Here is a 22,213-nt window from a genome sequence, read left to right on the forward strand (position 1 = left end):
CAGCAGCTGGAGCTGCTGAGCTGAGAGAGAGAGACAGGAGGGGAAAAGAGGGAGGTTTTGGGGAGCGGTGAGGTTAAAAAGGCCTTTGTGACGTCTGCTGCAGTGTGACTCAGCCTCACTCGACAGCTCCAGGCTGCCAAGAGAAGTTGGCCTGGAAAGATTGTTTCAGCCTTAGAGGACGTGGTTCACAGTGTGTTCCAAGTCGGCCTTTCTTTCTCTCTTTTGCTGGAAGGATTTCTGGACAACGCTCTGCATTCACTGTCCCTCACACCCACAGCTTTCCCTGGTCTCTCGTAACTGCCAGAAGGGGCTCAGAATGGGGACCTGGTAGGGGAGCAGCAGGGGGAAGTGCCCCCTTTGTAAAATGAAGGGAGGGTGTTTGATTACATTACACAGGGTAAATTCTGCACCACATTACCCTCCTGCAACTCTGCTGCAATCTGTAGAGTTGCACGGGGTAGAATTTGGCCCACTAAGCACATTTGACTACACACATGTGGTCTGCAGGGTCGCAGGTTCTCCAGGTTGCCATGGCAGGTTGCCATGCCATGGCAGGTTGCCATGTCTTAGAGTGTGTGCCATGTGATGTATTGATTTATGCTGATAGGCACTGGGTGTTAGTGTGTGCGTGTATACAACTGCACACAAGGTTGTCAGCTCTTGGGATTTGATCTCAAGTCTTGCAATATTTGATATTTTTCTTAAAACCCCAGCTCCTGGAGTCCTGTGATTACATGAGAATCTCCACTTTCATATAAAAAAGAGGATGTTTCTACCCCTCGTGCTTGCAGAGAAAAGATTGAAAACCTGACCCAGATGCACCCTAAGGTATGTCTACACTGTAATTAAAAACCCATGGCACTCAGTCTCAGAGCCCTGGTCAATTGACTCGGATAAAAATAGCAGTATGGACATTCAAGCTCGCCTGGGCTGGAGCCTGGACTCTGATACCTGCGTCCTTCACAGGGTCTCAGACCCTGGGCTCCAGCCCAAGCCTGAACATCCACACGGCAATTTTTAGCCCCGCAGCCCAAACCCCACAAGCCCAAGTCAGCTGACCTGAGCCAGCTGTGGCCATGCCACAGGTCTTTTATGGCACTGTAGACATACCCATAGTGCTCAAAAACCCCAAGGAAAAGAACCACAAATCAACTCTGTTTTAAAAACCTCATGATTTTTAATACAATCTCATGAAACGCCTGGGGTTGGAAATATTGTGTGTGTGTACCTGTGCATTGATTTCTGCACATCTGTCTTGGTGAGGTGTGTCCATATATAGCTCTGCACTATGCAGGTGGGTGCTTGAACACATCTAAGTGCATGTGGGTTTGCTGAGAGGAGTTTGAATGTGACTGACGTCTTAGCCTCGGAAGATTCTCGTCCATATCTCTGACCAGGCCTTTGGAGGAAAGACCAACTCTCAACTGGTCCACATCAGGTTTTACACTGGGGCCACTGCATGCTGGGATAGGACTTTGACAGCTTAAGGTCTGGTCTGATTCCCATGAAGGTCATTGGGAAGATTCCCATTGCTTTCCATAGGACTTGGATTGGACATTGAGTTAGTGGTGTGTAAACGTGCAGTGAAGCTGCCACTTCAATGCAGAGTCACACCACTTTCAGTGGAGAAGCTCTCAGTGCCTTGTGGAACTATCTGAGTGCCTTTATGTTGGGGACAGGTTTGATTATGGGGATGTGACAGATTTAGGGCAGGAGTGTGTGCATGCAGAGGTATTAACCATATGTATAGAGGGGCTTGAACTGATTGATGTGTGTACATTTGTGCAGGGGGTTGAATGTTTTAGTAGGGGTTTATGAACGTATGCATGAATTGGTTTCTCTATGAGGCATGCCAGGAGAGGGAGGGAATATGCTATGTTTGTGTCTTGTGGTATAAATCCTAGGTCCTCTATTGTTCTAGGGGTGGGAGGAATTATTTATTTACTAAAAGCTGTTTAGATGCAGTGAAGTTTTGGCTGTTTGCTCTGGGACCATAGTGGTGCCTGCTTGATCTATGGGGTGTGATGTAGGTTGCCTGTCTCTGATCAGAGGTATATGTGCTGATCAGCATGTGCCAGATGGTTTGTGCAGTAGGTATGGGGTACGGAGCAGCTCACAGGAGGACACAGGAGAGTTCTAAGTGAACTCTGTATCTGGAGTGGCACAGTCCCCAGGGTCCCTGGCTGGCCTCTGGCTTCTGCTCATCCTTTGTGCATGGATTTGAATGTGAAGAAAGATCTTATAGGAAAATATAATTATCTGGGAAAAAGAGCTCCCTGTTCTTAACTAATAAAAACAGCTCTGTATTGCCAAGAGGCAAGCGCACTGGGAGGAAATGCAATCACCATCAAACACAGCCTCCCCTAATCCTACCTCCCCACCCCATCCCATCCCAAGCCCCTGCTGGGTACCAGGAGCAACAATGCCTCCTGAATTAGTATGGGAGGGTGGGAAGGGCCCAAGAGATATGCTGGGGATTAGGTAAGAAAAGAACCATTAATAGGTAGACAACTGGTGGGTGAGGTAATCTCTTTTACTGGCCCAGCTTCTTTTGGTGAAAGAGACAAGCTTTGGAGCTATCGAGAGGTCTTCTTTCATCACAGAAGTTGCTCCAGTAAAAGCTATTACCTCACCCACTTTCTCTCTAACTTCCTGGGACCAACACAGCTACAACAAAACTGCAGATAATAAGTGTGTGTGTGGGGGGGGGGTTTAGACGCTGCTCTCTTGGATCCCTCCGAGCTAAGGGGCTGAAATCCTAGTTTAGGAAAATCACTGTGTGAGCTCTCTTGCTATTCCTCTGCCCACCCACCAATCTAACTCTTCTCCCACACTGAAATCTGGCTAGGCTTCACCCATCCCCAGCGTCAGCCCTATGCATATTGGTTTCCTTTGTTGAGGAAGCTGACAGGAGAGAGGTGATCCCCACAGGACCAAATCTCCAAGATTCCTGGTGTTGAGTTGGGAATGAGGTTTTCTACAGGTAACCAGATCAAAGTTTGAGAAGGAGGAGGAGCGAGCTTTTTAAGAAGCCCACGAAATTCATCAGGAAAGATTCAGGATGCATTAGAAATAGATTTTTTTTTGAACTGTACAGTAGCATGTAGCGACCCGCCTAAGATCAGGGCCCCCCTGTGCTAGGCCCTGTACATACACATAGCAAAAGCCCCGCCTCAAGGCTAAAAACCAAAATGGATATGACAGACCAAGCATGGGAGGGGAAAGAGAGGAAGTGACTGACCCCAGGCCACTGTAACAAGGTGCCCATTAAGGACCAGGGCCTACCCAGCTCTGTTTGATTATCAGACCCAGCTGGGAAGGGTTCAGGTGTTTTCTATAAAGGGCTGAGAGACTCAATTGGAGGGAGATGGGCTCCTACAGTAAGGGGCGAGCGAGCGAGCGAGCAGAAGAAGAAGAAGAAGGGAAAAGAAAAAAAAAGGATGGGAAATGTATGTATCCATCCTTTCAGTACTGAGAGAGGAAAGGAAAAGCCTTAGGGAGTTGTAGTCCCAGGGGCAGAGGAACTGCTTTGTTTTGCTCAAGTTTTATGTTTAAAGGGTAAAACTGGGAGCTGAGTGAAGGGCATGAAGGACTTTGGGTGTGGTGTTAGGTCTTCCTGGGCTGGGCAGACAGGCCAGCAACTCTGTGGTCACACTGGAGCTCTCTGGAGGAGCCAGGAGTAGAGCCCCAGGCTCAGGTCTCCCTGTCCAGTGCCTTGGCCACTAGACAACACTGCCTCTCTGCTTTGAACTTTGTTTTTCCTGCTGCTCAGACTCGGGTAGGTGATAGTTGTTGCAGCCACCCATGTGAGCTCTGTTTAGCACCCCTCTCCTATAGCTGGTGTGCAGAGATAGATTGGGAGTGTGGGACTAAACCAGCAGCTTTACTGATCACATCTAGCTGCAGGGAGACCCGCACAGAACTGACAAACACTCAGTATTCTCTCCCAGCATCCACTGGCCACAGTGGAAATCCTGGGATGCCTTGTTCAAGACCTGTCTCAACCTCAGTTGCTAATCATTGCCTGCCTGGTGCAGGAGCAAGAGTTTCTATCTGGGACATTACGACAGGGAACATAAGAACCACAGAGCAAAGTACAGGAGACATAGAGAGCAGTAAAGGGGATTTCTAAATTTTAGTGGCTAGATCCTCAGCTGGTATAATTCAGCAGGCCCAAGATTTCTAAACCTAACGTGCAACTAGCTATCTTCACAACACTGAGATGCAGGGAGAATTGATCAGCTTTAACAAGGGCAGGAAAAGAGATGTTTAAAAAACAGGCAGGCATGTGAGGTGCCTTTTGAAGCTCATACAGGAGCTACCTGCTGTGCTTAATTTCAGACTCTAACACTCTCATTAAAGGGAGAGGGAGGGCGCCTTTCATCTCCGCAGCACGTTGCATCCTTGCTGCTCGCCCCAAACGTTTTCATCAGAATCTCTGACCACTACAATGCACTGAGCACATAAAACCTGTGTGGGACTAGGCATCACCTTGGGGGCAGGGGGGGAAGGTGGAAGTTATGTCTCTTTAAGCTGTTACAGTGACCCACCCCCCATGCGATTGGGGGGGGGGTAAAATTAACCCTCCACTATTAACTGGAGCAAATATTTGCAGTTTGGGACATGGAAGAAAGAAAGATGGATTATTTGGATTTTCTTTGATGAGAGAAAGGAAAATATGCTTTATTTTCACAAAGAAAGGAATATCCAGAACTACTTTCTTTCTTTTTTTGCTGTGGGTTTTGTAGCAGGAGCAGGGTTTGTTCTCCTTCCAACTTTTCTTTCTCTGAGAAACAAGTCTGGAGTTTGTGTTTATAGAGACAAGAAATGCCTGCCCGCCCCTATTTATAGTGCGGGATTAATGTATATATAGACAGGCCTGTATGTGTGGGAGTGTGCACATCCTCTCTGAGCTGTCCAGTGGGGCAAAAAGCTTTTCTCAGCCACCTCCACCTCGGCCAGAAGTTTCCTCTCTCAGCCTCCCCCGCCCCAGTTCCCAGAGGAAATGACAGTGTGAACCCAGAGATTCTGTGGGACAGGATATATAAAACCTCAAACTCTCCTGAAGCCAAGCCAGGAGGATCACTCTAGCTCTGAGGGGTAGGCGAGGAGGGGAAACGGAAAATTCCTCCAGAGTCCCTGAGGGCTGAGCATGGATCCATCCGCTTGGTTCTCACATGCATCAAGAGCTTTTCTTTCTTTCTTTTGAAGGGTGGTAGGGAGGAATTTCAATTTTTAGGGTTAGTAAGCAATCACATACTGACCCGAGTCACTTACTGTGCAGCACTTTAGTTCCTATCCCCACCCTCTCCCACAATGAGCAGCAAGCTCACCTCCTCAGGAGCAGTCAAAAGGCCCCAGTGAATGGATTTGATTGTACAAGTATTTTCTTTCTTTTGCACAGGGGAGTGGGATGCAAGGAGGAAGATCATGGGAACTTTTGGTATCAGTACCTTTAGACTGGTCTGATTCTATCCCGGGGGTAAGCAGGGATCTTGTGTAAAACAGTGGTGTTGTGCCTGAGTGGGGTTTTGGCGTGGTGTCACTAGCTAGTATTTCACTTTCTTTTGAGGGAGGACAGAAGTTGGTCAAGGAAAGATGAGCCATATGGGCAGAAAATTGGAAATTGTATACTACCTATTTGTATTCCAATAGTGCCTAGAGGCCCCAACCAAGATCAGGGCCCCTTGCACAAGGGGCTATACGCACACCCGTAGCCGGAGACAGCCCCTGCCCCACAGCGTTTAGAATCTGAATAGACAAACTGTATGATTATCAAAAAGAAAAGGAGTACTTGTGGCGCCTTAGAGACTAACAAATTAAGTACTCCTTTTCTTTTTGCGAATACAGACTAACACGGCTGCTACTCTGAAACCTGTATGATTATCCTTACTTTACAAATGAGTCACTGAGGCACAGAGAGGTTAAGGGTCTGATTCGCTGTGTCCCTGGCCCATGTGTGGCCGTTGACATGTGTGCAGTGTGACAGCAATGGGGGAGCAGAAGGCTGAATCAGAAAGGTGGCGTTTCACATGCACTTTGCACTGGGGCTAACGACTACTGGCTTGTCCGCGTGGGACAGTGTGACCAGCTCTGTCGATAGAGTGAGCCAGGTTTAGCATTACAGGTGTAACACCCTGCTCTGAGGGAACTTAAAGTCCTTGTCGGCACACACAAGTTGTACTGCTTTAGCCATACAAGTACCGATAAAATGGTTCAACCGTCCTGGGATGGAAGCCGACATATTGATATGAAGGTGCTCTATACCGTTATGGTTTCATAGGCTTTAAAGCCAGAAGGTGCCGTTACCTCATCTACTCTGATCTCTTGCATCATGCAGGTCATTAATTTTCACGCAGATACCCTATATTAAGCCCAAAGTTAGACTAAAGCATTTCAGCTCTCAAGAGACCAAACTATATGCCACCGGCAGAGAACAGGAGAGACTGAGGGGCCATCAATGCCCGAGACCCTGGCAGTGGCAGGGGATTGATTGCATGAGATATGTATAAGTGAGAACAGAATAGCTATTCCCATCTAGGAAGGGGAATAAGCTATCACAGGATATGGGACCTTATACTAGTATATCTGCATCCACTTTATTAGTTGTACTGGTATAACTGTACTGGTAAAAAAAAAAATCAACCCCCCACACCGAAATAGTTATAATGGTACCAAAACTGTGTAGAGCAGGTCTTATGCTGGTATAACAGGGCTTGTTCTTGGGGACAGCATAACACCCTTCCCAAGTGATATATGCAAAACTGAAAAAGATTGTAACTGGAATCAGAGCGTCCATGTGGGCGGGTGATACCTGTATAACTATAGTGCCTGAATTCACACCATCAGTTACCAAAACAGCTTTTCTGTGTGGATAAAGCACATAGCAGTGGAAATTAGATTGGGAGGTCCAGATCCCCACAAGTATTTAGGCAGTTAACTCCCACTGGTTAAGTTACTTGTCCAGAGTCACCCACGGAGTCAGCAGATCTCTCTAACAGCCAGTCCAGTGTCTTAACTCAGACCATCCTTCTTCTTAAAGACAGGAAAAATCAGAAGTTCCAGATAGCCTGGACAGCCCCACTGCCTCACGCATCTAGGAGACTATGATTCAGGCAGCACAGAATTAGCAATTAAAAACACATTTCTTCTGTAACTAATCACAGACTTAAGAGCAGCTGAGAGGTGTTTCTGTGTGTGCTGATGAGCCACCGCCCTTCCGTTCCCTGAAAAGGACTTTATCCCTCCCCATGCCCTCCGCCCCAGTCCGCAAATAAAAAACATTTGAGCAAAAGGGAAAAAAAAAAAGTTCTCCACTCAAATTTATAACTGACTCATTACCAATAAAAGCTCCCTTTTAAACTGGGTGAGTCATGGCATCATGCTGTGGCTTTTGCGCTACATTACACACATGTTACTTTCTTCCTTGTTCAGCTGAAGGGATGTGGTGGGACCCCTCCCCAGGCCAGTCAGGTGCCCACCCGGAGGCTGTGCAACCCCCTGCTTTTCCTGCCAAGTGATATTTTTGGCAAATCTCGAGAGGCTGTCTGGCTGCTACTGTCTGTTGAGCAGCAAACGACTGCCACGCGGGACAGCGCAATACCCAGTGGTATTGCATGGAGCCCAGCAGGATTGCAACACAAGACGTGTGCAGCTCAAGAGAGACAGGGATGGAAAATCTGAATTTTTTCACTCTATTGAGTCTTGGGTGGGGCCAGAATTTATGTCCTGCCATCAACTGGAGAAAGGGTGTGTGTGTGTGGGGGGGAGAATTTAAGGTGCAGGTGAAAAGTGCTGTTCTTCCAAGGAAATATAGTGAGTTGGGAAATCCACTTTCTATCCAAGACTAGTGCAGAGAGTTGTATGCTTGGGATAGGCGCAGGGAGACTGGTTAAACCCGCTTCTCCCAGAGGTATCTTAGCATCGGCTTCTGTCAGCCTCTGCAGCCAAACTTTCCATCAATCACCTCCTGTAACTCTAGCATCCAGCCCCTGCACGCCTGTCCAGTCTCAGCATTCACCCTGTTTTCCCATTTCTCTTGCTTAGCACCTGCCCCAGGGCTGTTTCATGCGGCTGGGTATCTTTCACTGGCTCTTCACGTCCCAGAATCCAAACGTGGCGATTATGTGCAATTTGAACTTGTGACACGTGAGCTGATTCAGATAAAAATCAATCTGACCCAAACCTTCCCCCCAAACTTGAACCAACCCTGCACCCACCACTTCTGTTAGGTTTGGAAAAGCTAGGACCAGAAGCAGAATTGCAGGAACACAGTGAGAGAGTCTGTTTGCATAGAACCTCCAGATCAGTTTGGCAGATTTAAGTGTCATTCTAACCCAGGATTAAATTTGGCAAATAACCCCAATCTTTGCAACGGAACAAACCAAGCTTCCTGAACTTTGAAGTTTCTGAAATTTGGATCTGAATTTTGTAGCTTCATACTACCTTTAATAGATGCACCCCAGACAGGTATGCTAAAACACACAGAGGCATGCTCACCCCATACATGTTCACACAGAAATACTCACCCAACTCTCACAGACACACAAACATGCCAAAAAAGCATTAGCACCTGAAAATATTGTGCTTGCATTTTTTTGTGCCCACAGTTCACTGCAGGTGCACATGTTGGCAGTTACATGGTTAACTGCTGAACATCTTGGGCATCAAAATAAGCTAGTTAATTTCACTCTGATTTAAAATCAGATTCTAGTCCATTTCATTTCCCAGTTAGTATGCATTAGCAAAAAGGCTGCAAGTCTTATTTGAAAACACTGCAGGCAAATTCTTCTGGAGATGGGATGGAAACTGTTTCCACCTTTTCAGTTAAAAAAAATCCTAGAAACATTTCTATTGGGCTTAGTTTTTCTGTTACATTTTATTAATAACCTAATTATAAAGCCAAATTCAACCTGACACACAACATGATCAAACGTTAAAATATCACTAGGTTATTTTGATGAACATTCAGTTTCCACAATTGACCTGCAACTGCAGCTAAGCCTTCCACAGAGACCAGGGCAGTTTCAAATACCTGCTATACTTGTGAAATTGGGGCGGGGTGTGTGTGTGTGCGTGTGTGTGTGCGCGCGTGCCGTTGATCTGCCACCTAACCTCAGTGTCGGCCCAAGATCTGTGGAAGTGTCTCAATTTAAGCTGCATCCTGGGTGGTTGGCTTGCAGACTGACTACAGAGTCCTGAATTTATTTTAGGCATGATGTGTCATGCACACTGCACTGCTGCAGCATGGCTTTGCAGTGGTACAATATGCCATTGCATCAATCTGTGATGCTGTTGCTTCATGGTGTGAAGATTCAACATAATCACATTATTTCGGAGTCATTTTATAAAGGCGCAGCTGTCCCAGAAAAGACTAATTTGGGATTGAGGAATCCCTTACTACAGTAATTTTGCTGGGCCCACCCCCAAACCCCAGAAGCCGATTTGGTGATATAGATATCACTGAAAGCAGGGTCATTTATGTGGACTCCTGCTAAGAGCTGCGTGCAGCAGAGAGACTACAAAAACATTTCTCTTGATTGGCATCTCTTGATTCGGAGGTTAATTATGTATATGAAACCAGCACTTGCATGACATATTGGGCCAAACCCAGAATCCACGTCAGCTAGGTATGAAAATACGAACCAACGATTTTCCTAGGAGTGTCTTAGGGGAAAAATGTAGGTTAATGAAGCCTGCAGCTGCACTAAGACTAGACTCAGTTTAGGGAATCTAGATTCTAAGGAGAAGAGTCCTAACTGGATTTCTGTGGCCACCTGGAATGGACTCTGGGAACAGCCATGGGAGCAGAAAACGTGGACTGAATTTCTCTCTGCCTGTTGTGAATGGTCTCTGTTTTCAGCCAGTCAATACATCAGACTTAATTTAGACTCTAGGCTAAGGTTGTCTGTGCCTATGAAATTGTATCACCATCAACTTTAAACCTGACGTTAGTGAATGTAATCCACAGCTCGCCCTGTGCTGCCCCTGTTTAGGAATGTGCTTATTGTGAATTTGCCTGAAGCTTGCCACTGCTAAATATAAGAGTGAGAAGAACATATTCCTACATGGTTCCCACGATAGTGACTTGCATTCTGTTCCTTCTCTCTCTTACAGTTTTTTTTCTGCTCTTTCCCATCAGCTGGAAACTTTTCCAACTGCTTGGAACTTTGACCTCAACATATGTGGTGCATTTGCAAAAAAAAATAAAAATAAAAAAAAAATTAGATTTCTCAATGTAGCACAAAAGAATCTCCAAACCGTAACACTTTATTGCTACCCATAGTCCAATGGAGGGACAGACCCAACCTCCCTTTGACTTCTGAGTGAGGAATGTCTAGGCAATCTTCATAGGTCTCAAGTCCTGTTAAAAGAGGAGGTCAGGCTAGCCGCATTGGTCTGCATGCTTAGCTGACCTGCTAGAGAAGTAGTAAAACACAGTAGTAACTTCTCCATGACAAAGGCCAGGTGGCGTGGCTGTCCCAGCAGTATAGGAAGGGCACTGATGTAAAGAAGAGGAAATTGGCAGGGTAACTGTCTACCTGTGAGGAGTTTGGCCACTCCTGCAGAACCAATTAGCTTGGAAGGGACTTCCAGGGAGTCATTTAGGCCCAGATCCAGCAAAGCACTTAAGCATGTGCTTAACTTTAAAACAATGACCCAAGCAGTCCTATTGAAGCTAATTGGGGTACTCATGTTCTCAGAGTTAGGTGCATGAAGATTGAATTGGTGCCTGCATCCATGTAATTTTTCAGAACCTCCTCTGAGAGACAGGTGTCAAGTCCAGCCTCTTGACTATGTCCACTGGAGGGAGTTGTCTCGATAACGTCCCATGGCTGTTTTGTTCCATTGCTTACTAGAGATATGCCAAAATCAGAGTCAGGCATCCAAACACCCCTGAACTTTGGGGAACTTACCATCCAGGTAGAGAGCTGCACTGATTCTTACAATGTTCCCCTTCATAGAATCATAGAATATCAGGGTTGGAAGGGACCTCAGGAGGTCATCTAGTCCAACCCCCTGCTCAAAGCAGGACCAATCCCCAACTAAATCATCCCAGCCAGGGCTTTGACAAGTCTGACCTTAAAAACCTCTAAGGAAGGAGATTCCACCACCTCCCTAGGTAATGCATTCCAGTGTTTCACCACCCTCCTAGTGAAATGGTTTTTCCTAATATCCAACCTAAACCTCCCACACTGCAACTTGAGACCATTACTCCTTGTTCTGTCATCTGCTATCACTGATGACAGAACACTGAGAACAGTCTAGATCCATCCTCTTTGGAACCCGTTTTCAGGTAGTTGAAAGCAGCTATCAAATCCCCCCTCATTCTTCTCTTCTGCAGACTAAACAATCCCAGCTCCCTCAGCCTCTCCTCATAAGTCATGTGTTCCAGTCCCCTAATAATTTTTGTTGCCCTCCGCTGGACTCTTTCCAATTTTTCCACATCTTTCTTGTAGTGTGGGGCCCAAAACTGGACACAGTACTTCAGATGAGGCCTCACCAATGTCGAATAGAGGGGAACGATCACGTCCCTCGATCTGCTCGCTATACCCCTACTTATACATCCCAAAATGCCATTGGCCTTCTTGGCAACAACAGCACACTGTTGACTCATATCCAGCTTCTTGCCCACTGTAACCCTTAGGTCCTTTTCTGCAGAACTGCTGCCGAGCCATTCGGTCCCTAGTCTGTAGCAGTGCATGGGATTCTTCCGTCCTAAGTGCAGGACTCTGCACTTGTCCTTGTTGAACCTCATCAGATTTCTTTTGGCCCAATCCTCTAATATGTCTAGGGACCTCTGTATCCTATCCCTACCCTCCAGTGTATCTACCTCTCCTCCCAGTTTAGTGTCATCTGCAAACTTGCTGAGGGTGGAATCCACACCATCCTCCAGATCATTTATGAAAATATTGAACAAAACCGGCCCCAGGACCGACCCTTGGGGCATTCCACTTGATACCGGCTGCCAACTAGACATGGAGCCATTGATCACTACCCGTTGAGCCCGACAATCTAGCCAACTTTCTATCCACCTTATAGTCCATTCATCCAGCCAATACTACTTTAACTTGCTAGCAAGAATACTGTGGGAGACCGTGTCAAAAGCTTTGCTAAAGTCAAGGAACAACATGTCCATCGCTTTCCCCTCATCCACAGAGCCAGTTATCTCGTCATAGAAGGCAATTAGATTAGTCAGGCATGACTTGCTCTTGGTGAATCCATGCTGACTGTTCCTGATCACTTTCCTCTCCTCTAAGTGCTTCAGAATTGATTCCTTGAGGACCTGCTCCATGATTTTTCCAGGGACTGAGGTGAGGCTGACTGGCCTGTAGTTTCCAGGATCCTCCTTTTTCAAAGATGGGCACTACATTAGCCTTTTTCCAGTCGTCCGGGACTTCCCCGGATCGCCATGAGTTTTCAAAGATAATGGCCAGTGGCTCTGCAATCACATCCGCCAACTCCTTTAGCCCTCTCGGATGCAGCGCATCCGGCCCCATGGACTTGTGCTCGTCCAGCTTTTCTAAATAGTCCCGAACCACTTCTTTCTCCACAGAGGGCTGGTCACCTCCTCCCCATGCTGTGCTGCCCAGTGCAGCAGTCTGGGAGCTGACCTTGTTCGTGAAGACAGAGGCAAAAAAAGCATTGAGTACATTAGCTTTTTCCACATCCTCTGTCACTAGGTTGCCTCCCTCATTCAGTAAGGGGCCCACACTTTCCTTGACTTTCTTCTTGTTGCTAACATACCTGAAGAAACCCTTCTTGTTACTCTTAACATCTCTTGCTAGCTGCAAGTCCAGGTGTGATTTGGCTTTCCTGATTTCACTCCTGCATCCCCGAGCAATATTTTGATACTCTTCCCTGGTCATTTGTCCAATCTTCCACTTCTTGTAAGCTTCTTTTTTGTGTTCAAGATCAGCAAGGATTTCACTGTTAAGCCAAGCTGGTCGCCTGCCATATTTACTATTCTTTCTACACATTGGGATGGTTTGTCCCTGTAACCTCAATAAGGATTCTTTAAAATACAGCCAGCTCTCCTAGACTCCTATTCCCCTCATATTATTTTCCCAGGGGATCCTGCCCATCAGTTCCCTGAGGGAATCAAAGTCTACTTTTCTGAAGTCCAGGGTCCGTATTCTGCTGCTCTCCTTTCTTCCCTGTGTCAGGATCCTGAACTCGACCATCTCATGGTCACTGCCTCCCAGGTTCCCATCCACTTTTGTTTCCCCTACTAATTCTTCCCGGTTTGTGAGCAACAGGTCAAGAAGAGCTCTGCCCCGAGTTGGTTCCTCCAGCACTTGCACCAGGAAATTGTCCCCTACACTTTCCAAAAACTTCCTGGATTGTCTGTCCACTGTTATATTGCTCTCCCAGCAGATATCAGGGTGATTGAAGTCTCTCATGAGAACCAGGGCCTGCGATCTAGTAACTTTCGTGAGTTGCCGGAAGAAAGCCTCGTCCACCTCATCCCCCTGGTCCCGTGGTCTATAGCAGACTCCCACCATGACATCACCCTTGTTGCTCACACTTCTAAACTTAATCCAGAGACACTCAGATTTTTCTGCAGTTTCATACTTGAGCTCTGAGCAGTCATACTGCTCCCTTACATACAGTGCAACTCCCCCACCTTTTCTGCCCTGCCTGTCCTTCCTGAACAGTTTATATCCCTCCATGACAGTACTCCAGTCATGTGAGTTATCCCACCAAGTCTCTGTTATTCCAATCACATCATAATTCCTTGACTGTGCCAGGACTTCCAGTTCTCCCTGCTTGTTTCCCAGGCTTCTTGCATTTGTGTATAGGCACTTGATATAACTCGCTGATCGTCCCTCTTTCTCAGTATGAGGCAGGAGCCCTGCCCTCTCGCGCGCTCCTGCTCATGCTTCCTCCTGGTATCCCACTTCCCCACTTACCTCAGGGCTTCTATGATTCTATGAATGCTTTATAAGTAATTGATTGATTTTGTTAATGATAATTTATTCGTCTGTGGTTTCATTTGTGCTGAAGAACTAAACATAAAGTCTAAGGGCATGTCTTCACTGGCAAAGTTAAAGCTACCTTGGACCTTCCTGGCATTACAAGAGAAACAAAGAAACTTTTTGCTTAATGACTGGGTGCTACCCCTTGATTAAATAAAGTCATCTCCTTTGGAGACAGTCTGGTTCAAAGTCTGCTCTCATTTACACCCCGTCAATCCTGCTGAACCCAGTAGGGGTCTGGGGTCTCGCTGAGGGTGGAATAGTGCACAATAACTTTAAAATCATGGGCCAAAATTCCAGACGTACATGTACAAAATGGGTGAGCACATTTACATGCTCCCAGCTGGGATGTACAACCACCCCAGTGCATGCCTGTATGCAAATTGCCTTGTGCCCACACAATCAAGGATGGCGCTTCTCCATCGGGCATATGCCCTTCTGAAAAGTCAGGCCCTAAATCTCCATAAATTGAAGAAAAATATATGACCTGGCTTGGGAGGCGGGGGGTACAGTGGAGGCATTTTAACTGGATACTTCTGTTGTTCATTACCGCCCCACCCCTGCTGCAACACCAACACTCCCTCCTGGAAGCATACTGTGAGTAGTCTTTAGAGCAGTCCTATGGAAGGCGATTTCATTATCAAGGTTTTACCCCCCCTGTTTGTGCTTATTAAAAATGCTCAGCTAGAAGATAATGGGAGAAAGGGGAATTTAGCATACGTGTGGCCTTGACAAAAGCTGGAAGAGAGCAGAGGCACGTCTTCCACTGAAAAATCAGTTTACTAAATCATCACAGTTCTATGTTAAGAGCAAAGGTTTTCAAGTTGTTGGTATTTTTGGTATGTGCGATGCCCATTTCCATTTGGAAATGGGCAGAACGCCCAGGGTCCTGAGCAGAGATGCCCTCCTTGCTAGTCTAAACATGGGCCATCCCTCTACCATCTAAATATAGGCCCTTCTTAACCCACCTGATGCTGGTCCAAAGCATGCATGCTAGGGGCATGAAACTATACATGTGCGGAGATGGGGAGGGCTGGCTTATGGGGGGGATCAACCAACAAGTATTTGATTCTGAGGCTTGGGGCCAGATGTTTGCCTCTGATTCCCCCTTGTGATGGCAGCTCTGATGTAAGATTGGTTTGTCCAGCCATCTGAGGGTTCCCCAGCATGCTGGAAACCCCAGTGGCGTAGAGCTGGCATAGCTGGCACTATACGACCCCTCGTTGCAGCCCCCAGTGTAGGTGGTCTGTAAGGGACGTGGCTGGGAAAATGGGTGTGGCCAGAATTGCCCTTGTGCTCTGACGTGTCCCAAGTCCTGGAATGGTCCCTTCAGCTGTTGGCAATTGGCTATCAGTTGAGCAGCCTCGAGGCTGACCTGATTTGGTTGGGAGGTGAACTGGCCCTAGCACCAGTGAGCCAGAAAAGTGGCGTAAAGCCACCTTTGTTCGCTGCCCTTAGGACCTGCACCAGATGGAGCTCAGCTGGTCCCAAGGGCTGGGCCCTGGGACTAGAAAGGCATCTGCACAGTTCCATTGATGATCATACGCCCAGTTGGAGATCTGGTACTTTGTGTGTGTTCAAGAATTCAGTCTACTCCTCTCTTTCTTCACCACCATGCTACAGCCTCCCATTGACTGCTGGAAAATGCCCAAGAATAGTCAAGTAAGTAATAAACTGCATTCTCCCAACCCTAGCACCCTCAAGTCTTCCAGTCTCAGTCAGCTTCTCCTCACACCCATTCTCTCCTACAGAAGGGATAAGCTGGGGTGAATGCATAAGGAAGGCTCCTGGGAAGGTTGAAGCTGGCACCACTTGGCAGAAGACGCGAGAAACCATTGACTAACCATCCCTGGTATGGTGATGCTGTAACCATAGAACAATTAGAGTGTTGCATTATGAAACATCTAAAGTGAGTGCCAGAAAGAACATTGGAGTCATCTTGGACAAAGAAATAAGCAGTGGCTCTGCCTGGGTAGCTCTTTGTCCAGTGAATAAAAGCCAGAATTAGATGGAAGGTGATCACTTTACCCAATAACGAAGCAGAAGAGAGAGAATTTTTCCACTTAGGTTGCCAGCCACTACAATATTTTGGCGAGTGAAGAAGATAGTGTGCAGCAGACAGTTATGGATCCTTGCACGTCCTGGAAGCACAATTGGCCTGTGGAAAGAACCATCTTGGATGCTCTGGGTGCCAAGGAATTTTGCAATGAACAGGACACCGATCCACAACGGGTCAAGGCAGTGGTTGCCTTTGAATCTGAATCAGGAAGGTTCACGTGAAGAAAATGGCTGGGAAGCAGAAAACTAGAGCTGGTGGCAGTTTTTCATTCCACAAGGTTTTTAGACAAAACACTGTCTGTTTTCTAAAGAAAAGTTTTTGAGGAAAAAATTCATTTCTTTCGAAATTTCCCAGTTTTTCAACCAAACATTAAAACTTTGGGGGTTTTTGAAAACTGAGTACAAAAAAATTGTCCAAAAAAAAAATTCCAGTAAATTTTTTGGGGAAAAAAAGAAAGTTCATTTCTTGCAATTTATTTTCTGACAGGAAAATGCGTATCTTTTTCTAACCAGCCCTAGAGAAGACAAAGTGGTTGAAGTTTTGTGGACCAGTTGATGAAGGAGTCCAAGTCAAACTTTGAAGCTGGGTTGGAGATATGAAACCCTGTCAAATGAGGAAGAGGAGGAATTGCCTGCGTTCAGTGGCAGAGGGGGCCACTGAGGGAGTGGATCAGGTTTAAAGAAAGGCTGAAGGAGGAATGATTGGACCAGCTGGGAGAGCTGGCAGTCCTTGGAAAGCCAGTAAGAAGAAGAGCTGATTGAATAAAACACCTGAGCCATGGATGGGTTTAAGAATGAAAGTGCCAAGTTTGGCTTGCCCTGACCCATGAGCTCATGCACTTCATTACTCTGAGTGTTCAAACAGCCACTGAGCAGCCAGAAAAAGGCCTGTAAATCCCAGAGTGTGAGCATTCACACTGGAAACTCATGATTCACTGCCACCCTTGGAGCGCATCCTGGTCCTGGGGAGAGCCATTGCACAGGCAGAGCTTGACCAAGGAGTGAGGCTGTCTGCACTAGGACAAAGTGTTCCCTCAAAGTGGAAATATTTGCTCTTGCAGCCTGTTGCTACCCCTCTCCTCCCTTTCCGGAGGCAAAGATGCTGACAGGAAGAGTGACTGGAGAGTTAACAAATTTTGGCGGGAAATGGGAGAGGCAGAGGGAGGGGGAGCCCTCTGCACCTCCTCCCCCACACTCTCCAAGGCAGTGGTTTTCAAACCTTTTTTCTGGCGACCCAGTTGAAGAAAATGTTTGATGCCCGTGACCCAACAGAGCTGGGGATGAGGGCTTTGGGGTGTGGGAGGGGCTCAGGGCTGGGGCAGAGGGTTGGGGTATGGAGGTGAGAGCTGAGGGGTCGGACCGGGAATGAGGGGTTCAGGGTGTGGGAGGGGGCTCTGGGCTGGGGCAGGGGGTTGGGGTGTGGGAAGGGGTCAGGGCTCTGGGCTGGGGTTGCAGGCTCTGGGGTGGGGCTGGGGATGACAGGTTTGGGGGGCAGGCTCCGGGTTTGGGGGGGCCTCAGGGCTGGGGCAGGGGATTGGGGTGCAGGGCTGCGGCACAGGCTTACCTCGGGCGGCTCCCGGTCAGCGGTGCAGTGGGAGTGCTAAGGCAGGCTTCCTGCCTGTCCTGGCACCATGGACCGCGCTGCACCCCAGAAGCACCAAGCAGCAGGTCCAGCTCCTAGGCAGAGGCACACAAGCGGTGCTGTGTGGCTCTCACCTGGAGGCACTGCTCTCCCCCAGCTCCCATTGTCTGGTTCCCAGCTAATGGGAGTGTGGAGTTGGTGCTCGGGGCGGGGGCAGCGCACAAAGCCCTGTGGCCCCCCCACCTAGGAGCCGGACCTGCTGCTGGCTTCTTCCTGGGTGCAGTGCAGTGTCAGAACAGGTAGGGACTAGCCTGCCTTAGCCAGGCAGCACCACCGATGGGACTTTTAATGGCCCGGTCAGCGGTGCTGACCAGAGCCGCCATGACCCAGTGCCTTACATTCCGTGACCCAGTATTTGATCACGACTTGCAGTTTGAAAATCATTGCTCTAAGCAGCTCCAGTCGCTGCTCTCTGTCCCCTGGGAGGGGAGAGAAGGGAAGGCAAAGTTTGCAATGGGCTCCAGAACACGCATTGCCTGCTAGGCTTTGAACCTGGGCCTCCTAGCCCTGGCTGTGGAAGCTGTGCCTATGCATGCTGGAAGACATAAGGAGTCGCTTCTTAGACCAAGAGCACTGGTTCAGTGGACTGGTTGCCATCGGAGCCTGTTCCTGAGACACCTCAGTTAAGCAGCTCAGCTGACCCCAGTTAGTGCTGTGGCTGCTTTTGTGGAGTGCCCCAGGAGATGCTCCTGCAGCCATTGCCTAGTTTGTCAATGAGTTTGGAGACCCAGGACAGCCTGGAGGCAGGATTGGTTTTGTCCAGGTCTCATACACCCAGGCTTCAGCAGAAGATCACTGAGCTGGGCCACAGGTTTATAAGGAGCACTCAGCTTGCCGGATCCCAGCACCTGTCTAAGGCTCTTCCTTGCCCATTGCCTGCATCTTTCTCCCACACCTGTCTGACAGTGCTGGGCCCAGAGCAGAGCTCTCAGAACTGTTCTGCAAGACTATTCAGGTCCTGGTCGGAACCCTCAGGGATCTGATATGAGTGGCCAGTGAGGCATGGAGTAGTTGCTAATCAGAGAAATGGTTAATTTTTTGTTTGCTTTACAAAAGACTACCTCTTTTTATCCCTTTCCATGATAAGCATCATCCCCCACCCTCACTGCTTCGTGCTAAGACTTCTCATTGCTTGTCTCCTGCCTGGGTCTGTGACGGCACAGAGCACTATCAAGGGTATTGGAATTGTCCTCAGGGTCAGGCATCCATGGCCTATATGTCCCCATGAGAGTTGGAGGCACTGCTAACTGATTGCACCCAGATCAGTGGCTATAAAATAGGTGATGCCACAAACCTGGCCAATGCTGCCCAGGATCCTCATGTATATCAGCTGGCACTACTTAGTGGAATATGGGTTATTCAGGACCCTCCTGGGTAAAAGTTCAGTCATCCAATTAGGGAGAGAAACAATGCCTTGTGACTAGTGTGGCCAACCCCAAGGAGATTAGGTGATGAAAGCATCCCTAAGCATGTCCCCCTTTTGCATGGAGTGGGAAGCAGGAAGGCAGGGCGCGGCTGTGGTGGAGTCAGAAGAGAAAGGGCTGGAGATGTTCAACAAAGGCTGTATTTCTGGAGGAGGAGCAGCTGCATGGCACCTGCAGGCCAGGCCAGCAATGGACGAGGCCAGCATGTCAGTATCACCTTTAGTCTGATCTGGATGAGGTGCCTATTTCCCAGATTTATGACTGTCCTGCCAGATGTGAGGGATACAGCTGATGGAGAAAAGACAAAGAGAAGGACAGTGGAATTTCAGTCGCGGGATGCTGGAGCAGGGAGCACCCACAGCTCAAAGATCTGCCAAGTGCTGTGTGGTAAAACTTGGCCAGTTCATGAGGGAAACTAAGAATAAATCAATGCTTTGCATTCCTGCCTCTCCTGTGCCCAGCAGTAATCCTCACTGGCTGAACAGAGACTGGTTCATTCCATGTGTGTGTGTATCTGTTCCAAGCCCTGTGGCGTCCCCTCCTAGCTGGGACAGAGATCAAGCCCTCACTCTGTGCTGTTACAGGCTGTGCCTCCTACTGCACAGAGCACATCTGATGTGGTGGCACCTTTCCATTTTCCTGCTCCTACTAATGCACCTCAACCTCACACATCCCTCTATAAGGGGGAGAAGATATTGAATTACCCGTGACAGCCGGGCTGCTGATTTCTCTGGAGGCTGGAGTTTGCACCTGAATATTCAGCTGGAGAAAACCACACAGTGTGTGTGTAAATGCCTGCAGCGTAGCTATAAACCATCTATTTTCCTAGGATTGTGTACTGGTGCCCATCACCATGGTATCTGAGCACCTATTAGGGAGAAAGATGAAGACCGCAGGCCAGACAAGGTGGAGTCCAGGAGGTGAAACACAAGTGCACAAGCCGCATGTCCTCCATCTGTTACTGATGATAGTAAGCCACCCACTGTACTTTGGATGAGAGAGGGTTGAAAACTTGACTCTGCACAGCATTACAGTTCTAACTCAAAGCCCACACATGGACAGAGGGCTGGGTCTGTTGCTCCCAGGCTTTGCCCTCTTTAGGGAGATATATTGGCTGCATCCCTGTGGCACAGTGCCAATACCACAAAATCACAGAGCAGGGACAGCATTCACTTTGATTTCTCCCCATTCATTCCCCCATCCTTCCGGAGTTCCAGCATCGCCCTGCTAACAGCAATGGGAGAAGTAAACTGAGCCCAGTTCAGCCACCCCCAAGACAAAACTACCAATTCCAGTGGTGAAGGTCAGGTACACGTGGGATTGATACCAGCACAGCTAACACAGCCTGCTTACTAAAAGCTGGCTCCTTCATAGAACAGCATGATGAAGATCCTCCTGGTTCCCTACTGCAGTGGCTCTCAATCTTTCCAGACTACTGTATCCCTTTCAGGAGTCTGGTTTGTCTTGCATACCCCCAAGTTTCATCTCACTTAAAAACCACTTGCTTACAAAATCAGACATAAAAATACAAAAGTGTCACAGCACACGATTACTGAAAAATTGCTTCCTTTCTCATTTTTACCATATAATTATAAAATAAATCAATTGGAATATAAATAGTGTACTTACATTTCAGCATATAGTATATACAGCAGTAGAAAAAAGTCATTGTCTGTATGACATTTTAGTTTGTACTGACTTTGCTAGTGCTTTTTATGTAGCCTGTTGTAAAACTAGGCAAATATCTAGATGAGTTGATGTACCCCCTGGAAGACCTCTGCGTACCCCCAGAGGTACATGTACCCCTGTTGAGAACCACTACCCTACTGAACACTTGATGGAATCACATTCCCGGACAGAAGGGAGCTTACAGCACGACCTGCTTCATAGAAAAACCCTGTTTTAAAACTAGCAGCTTGTCTCCTTGATCCCAGGCACATGCAGCATGGGGCTGAGATCTCATCACTCTGCAGTGGACCCCACTGAGTCCCTGACTTCAGTGCTGGGTTGTCTGAGACTGACGGTTAATTGCCTTGAAATCTGTACTTCAATCCCCCTGATGCTCCTGGGCTGGGATGCAGGGAGCTGGCCCTGAAACCAGTCCCCTTATTTGCTCCCTGCAGCTGCTGTCCCAGTATTTGGACTGTCTGGGCTTTGAGACAACTCCCCCTCGAGTTCATTCCCTTCTTTTTCTCCCTGCAGCTGCAGTCCCAGCGTTGAACAGTCAGGGTTTGAGGGCTAATCTTTCTCCAGTCCACTCTCTCTCACCTCTCCCCATTGATTTTTCTCTGCTCTATTCCCCATGCCTCTCCCTTGCATTGACCAGGTTTTCCCCGTCATCTCCCAAAAAGCCGGGCTCTAACCAGCAGCAAGTGACTTTGCATGAGGGAACTTACCTCCAGACTCTGGTCCTGCATGGAGGGGCTGCATCTGCAGAGTGAGCTGGAGCAGCAGCAGTGCTGTGGGAAGATCGCTGGACCCCATGATGTAACCTAGAGTGGACAAGCCGTTAGCATTCCTCGCGCAGCGAGAGAGGAGAAGGAGCAGGAGGCACAGCCATGGACAGAGCCTATCTGTTTTCAATTGAGGGCTCTGCCACTACTATATTTAATAAACTGCTGCTGAGGGAGGGACCTTTGGATTTTCCCCACCAGTCACAAATCAGACTGGGTTAAAACAGGCCCCTCTCAGATTACAAGTAGGTTCCCCTTAAAGGGCTAGTGCCTCACGGCTGCCTCTCCCCCATGCTCTGAATGGTTCCTTGTTCCTCGCACCGGGGGGGTTCCCTTTCTCTCCATGGCTGTTTTGGACTGCCCAGGCCTGAGGCTCGTGAGGCTGATGTCTCACCGCCATACAGTTGCTGGTGTCAGCTGAGAGAGGAGTAGGGTGTTGCCGTGAGCGTCGAGTAGCCTTTCTCAGAGCTGGTGGGAGCTATATTGTCAGCACTGGCAGCACTGGCATTGGCAGCTACTGAGAGTCTGAATCTCCCAGGAGTAGGCCTATGTATGGAGGCTAATACTGGGAGCTGGAATATGCATCTAAAATTCAGATATGGATAAATAAGAAGAGGCCCAAGGGCAGTATCCATGTGCCAACTCCCAGCTTGGCCA

At 48.1% G+C, this 22,213-nt stretch overlaps 1 protein-coding gene across 1 annotated transcript in view; it reads right to left on the reverse strand.

The window, feature by feature from the left end:
- The window catches only part of CSPG4 (chondroitin sulfate proteoglycan 4), an 83,913-nt gene extending 62,247 nt beyond the window's left edge, over positions 1-21,666 (reverse strand). Inside the window, exon 1 of the mRNA XM_073303467.2 lies at positions 21,500-21,666. Within this exon, the coding sequence (XP_073159568.2) occupies positions 21,500-21,587 (88 nt within the window). The 5' untranslated portion in view covers positions 21,588-21,666. The remainder of the gene's footprint in view (positions 1-21,499) is intronic.
- Positions 21,667-22,213: the final 547 nt, after the last annotated feature.

This window comes from Lepidochelys kempii, chromosome 10 (genome assembly GCF_965140285.1).
Source record: "Lepidochelys kempii isolate rLepKem1 chromosome 10, rLepKem1.hap1, whole genome shotgun sequence".
Lineage (NCBI taxonomy): Eukaryota > Metazoa > Chordata > Testudines > Cheloniidae > Lepidochelys > Lepidochelys kempii.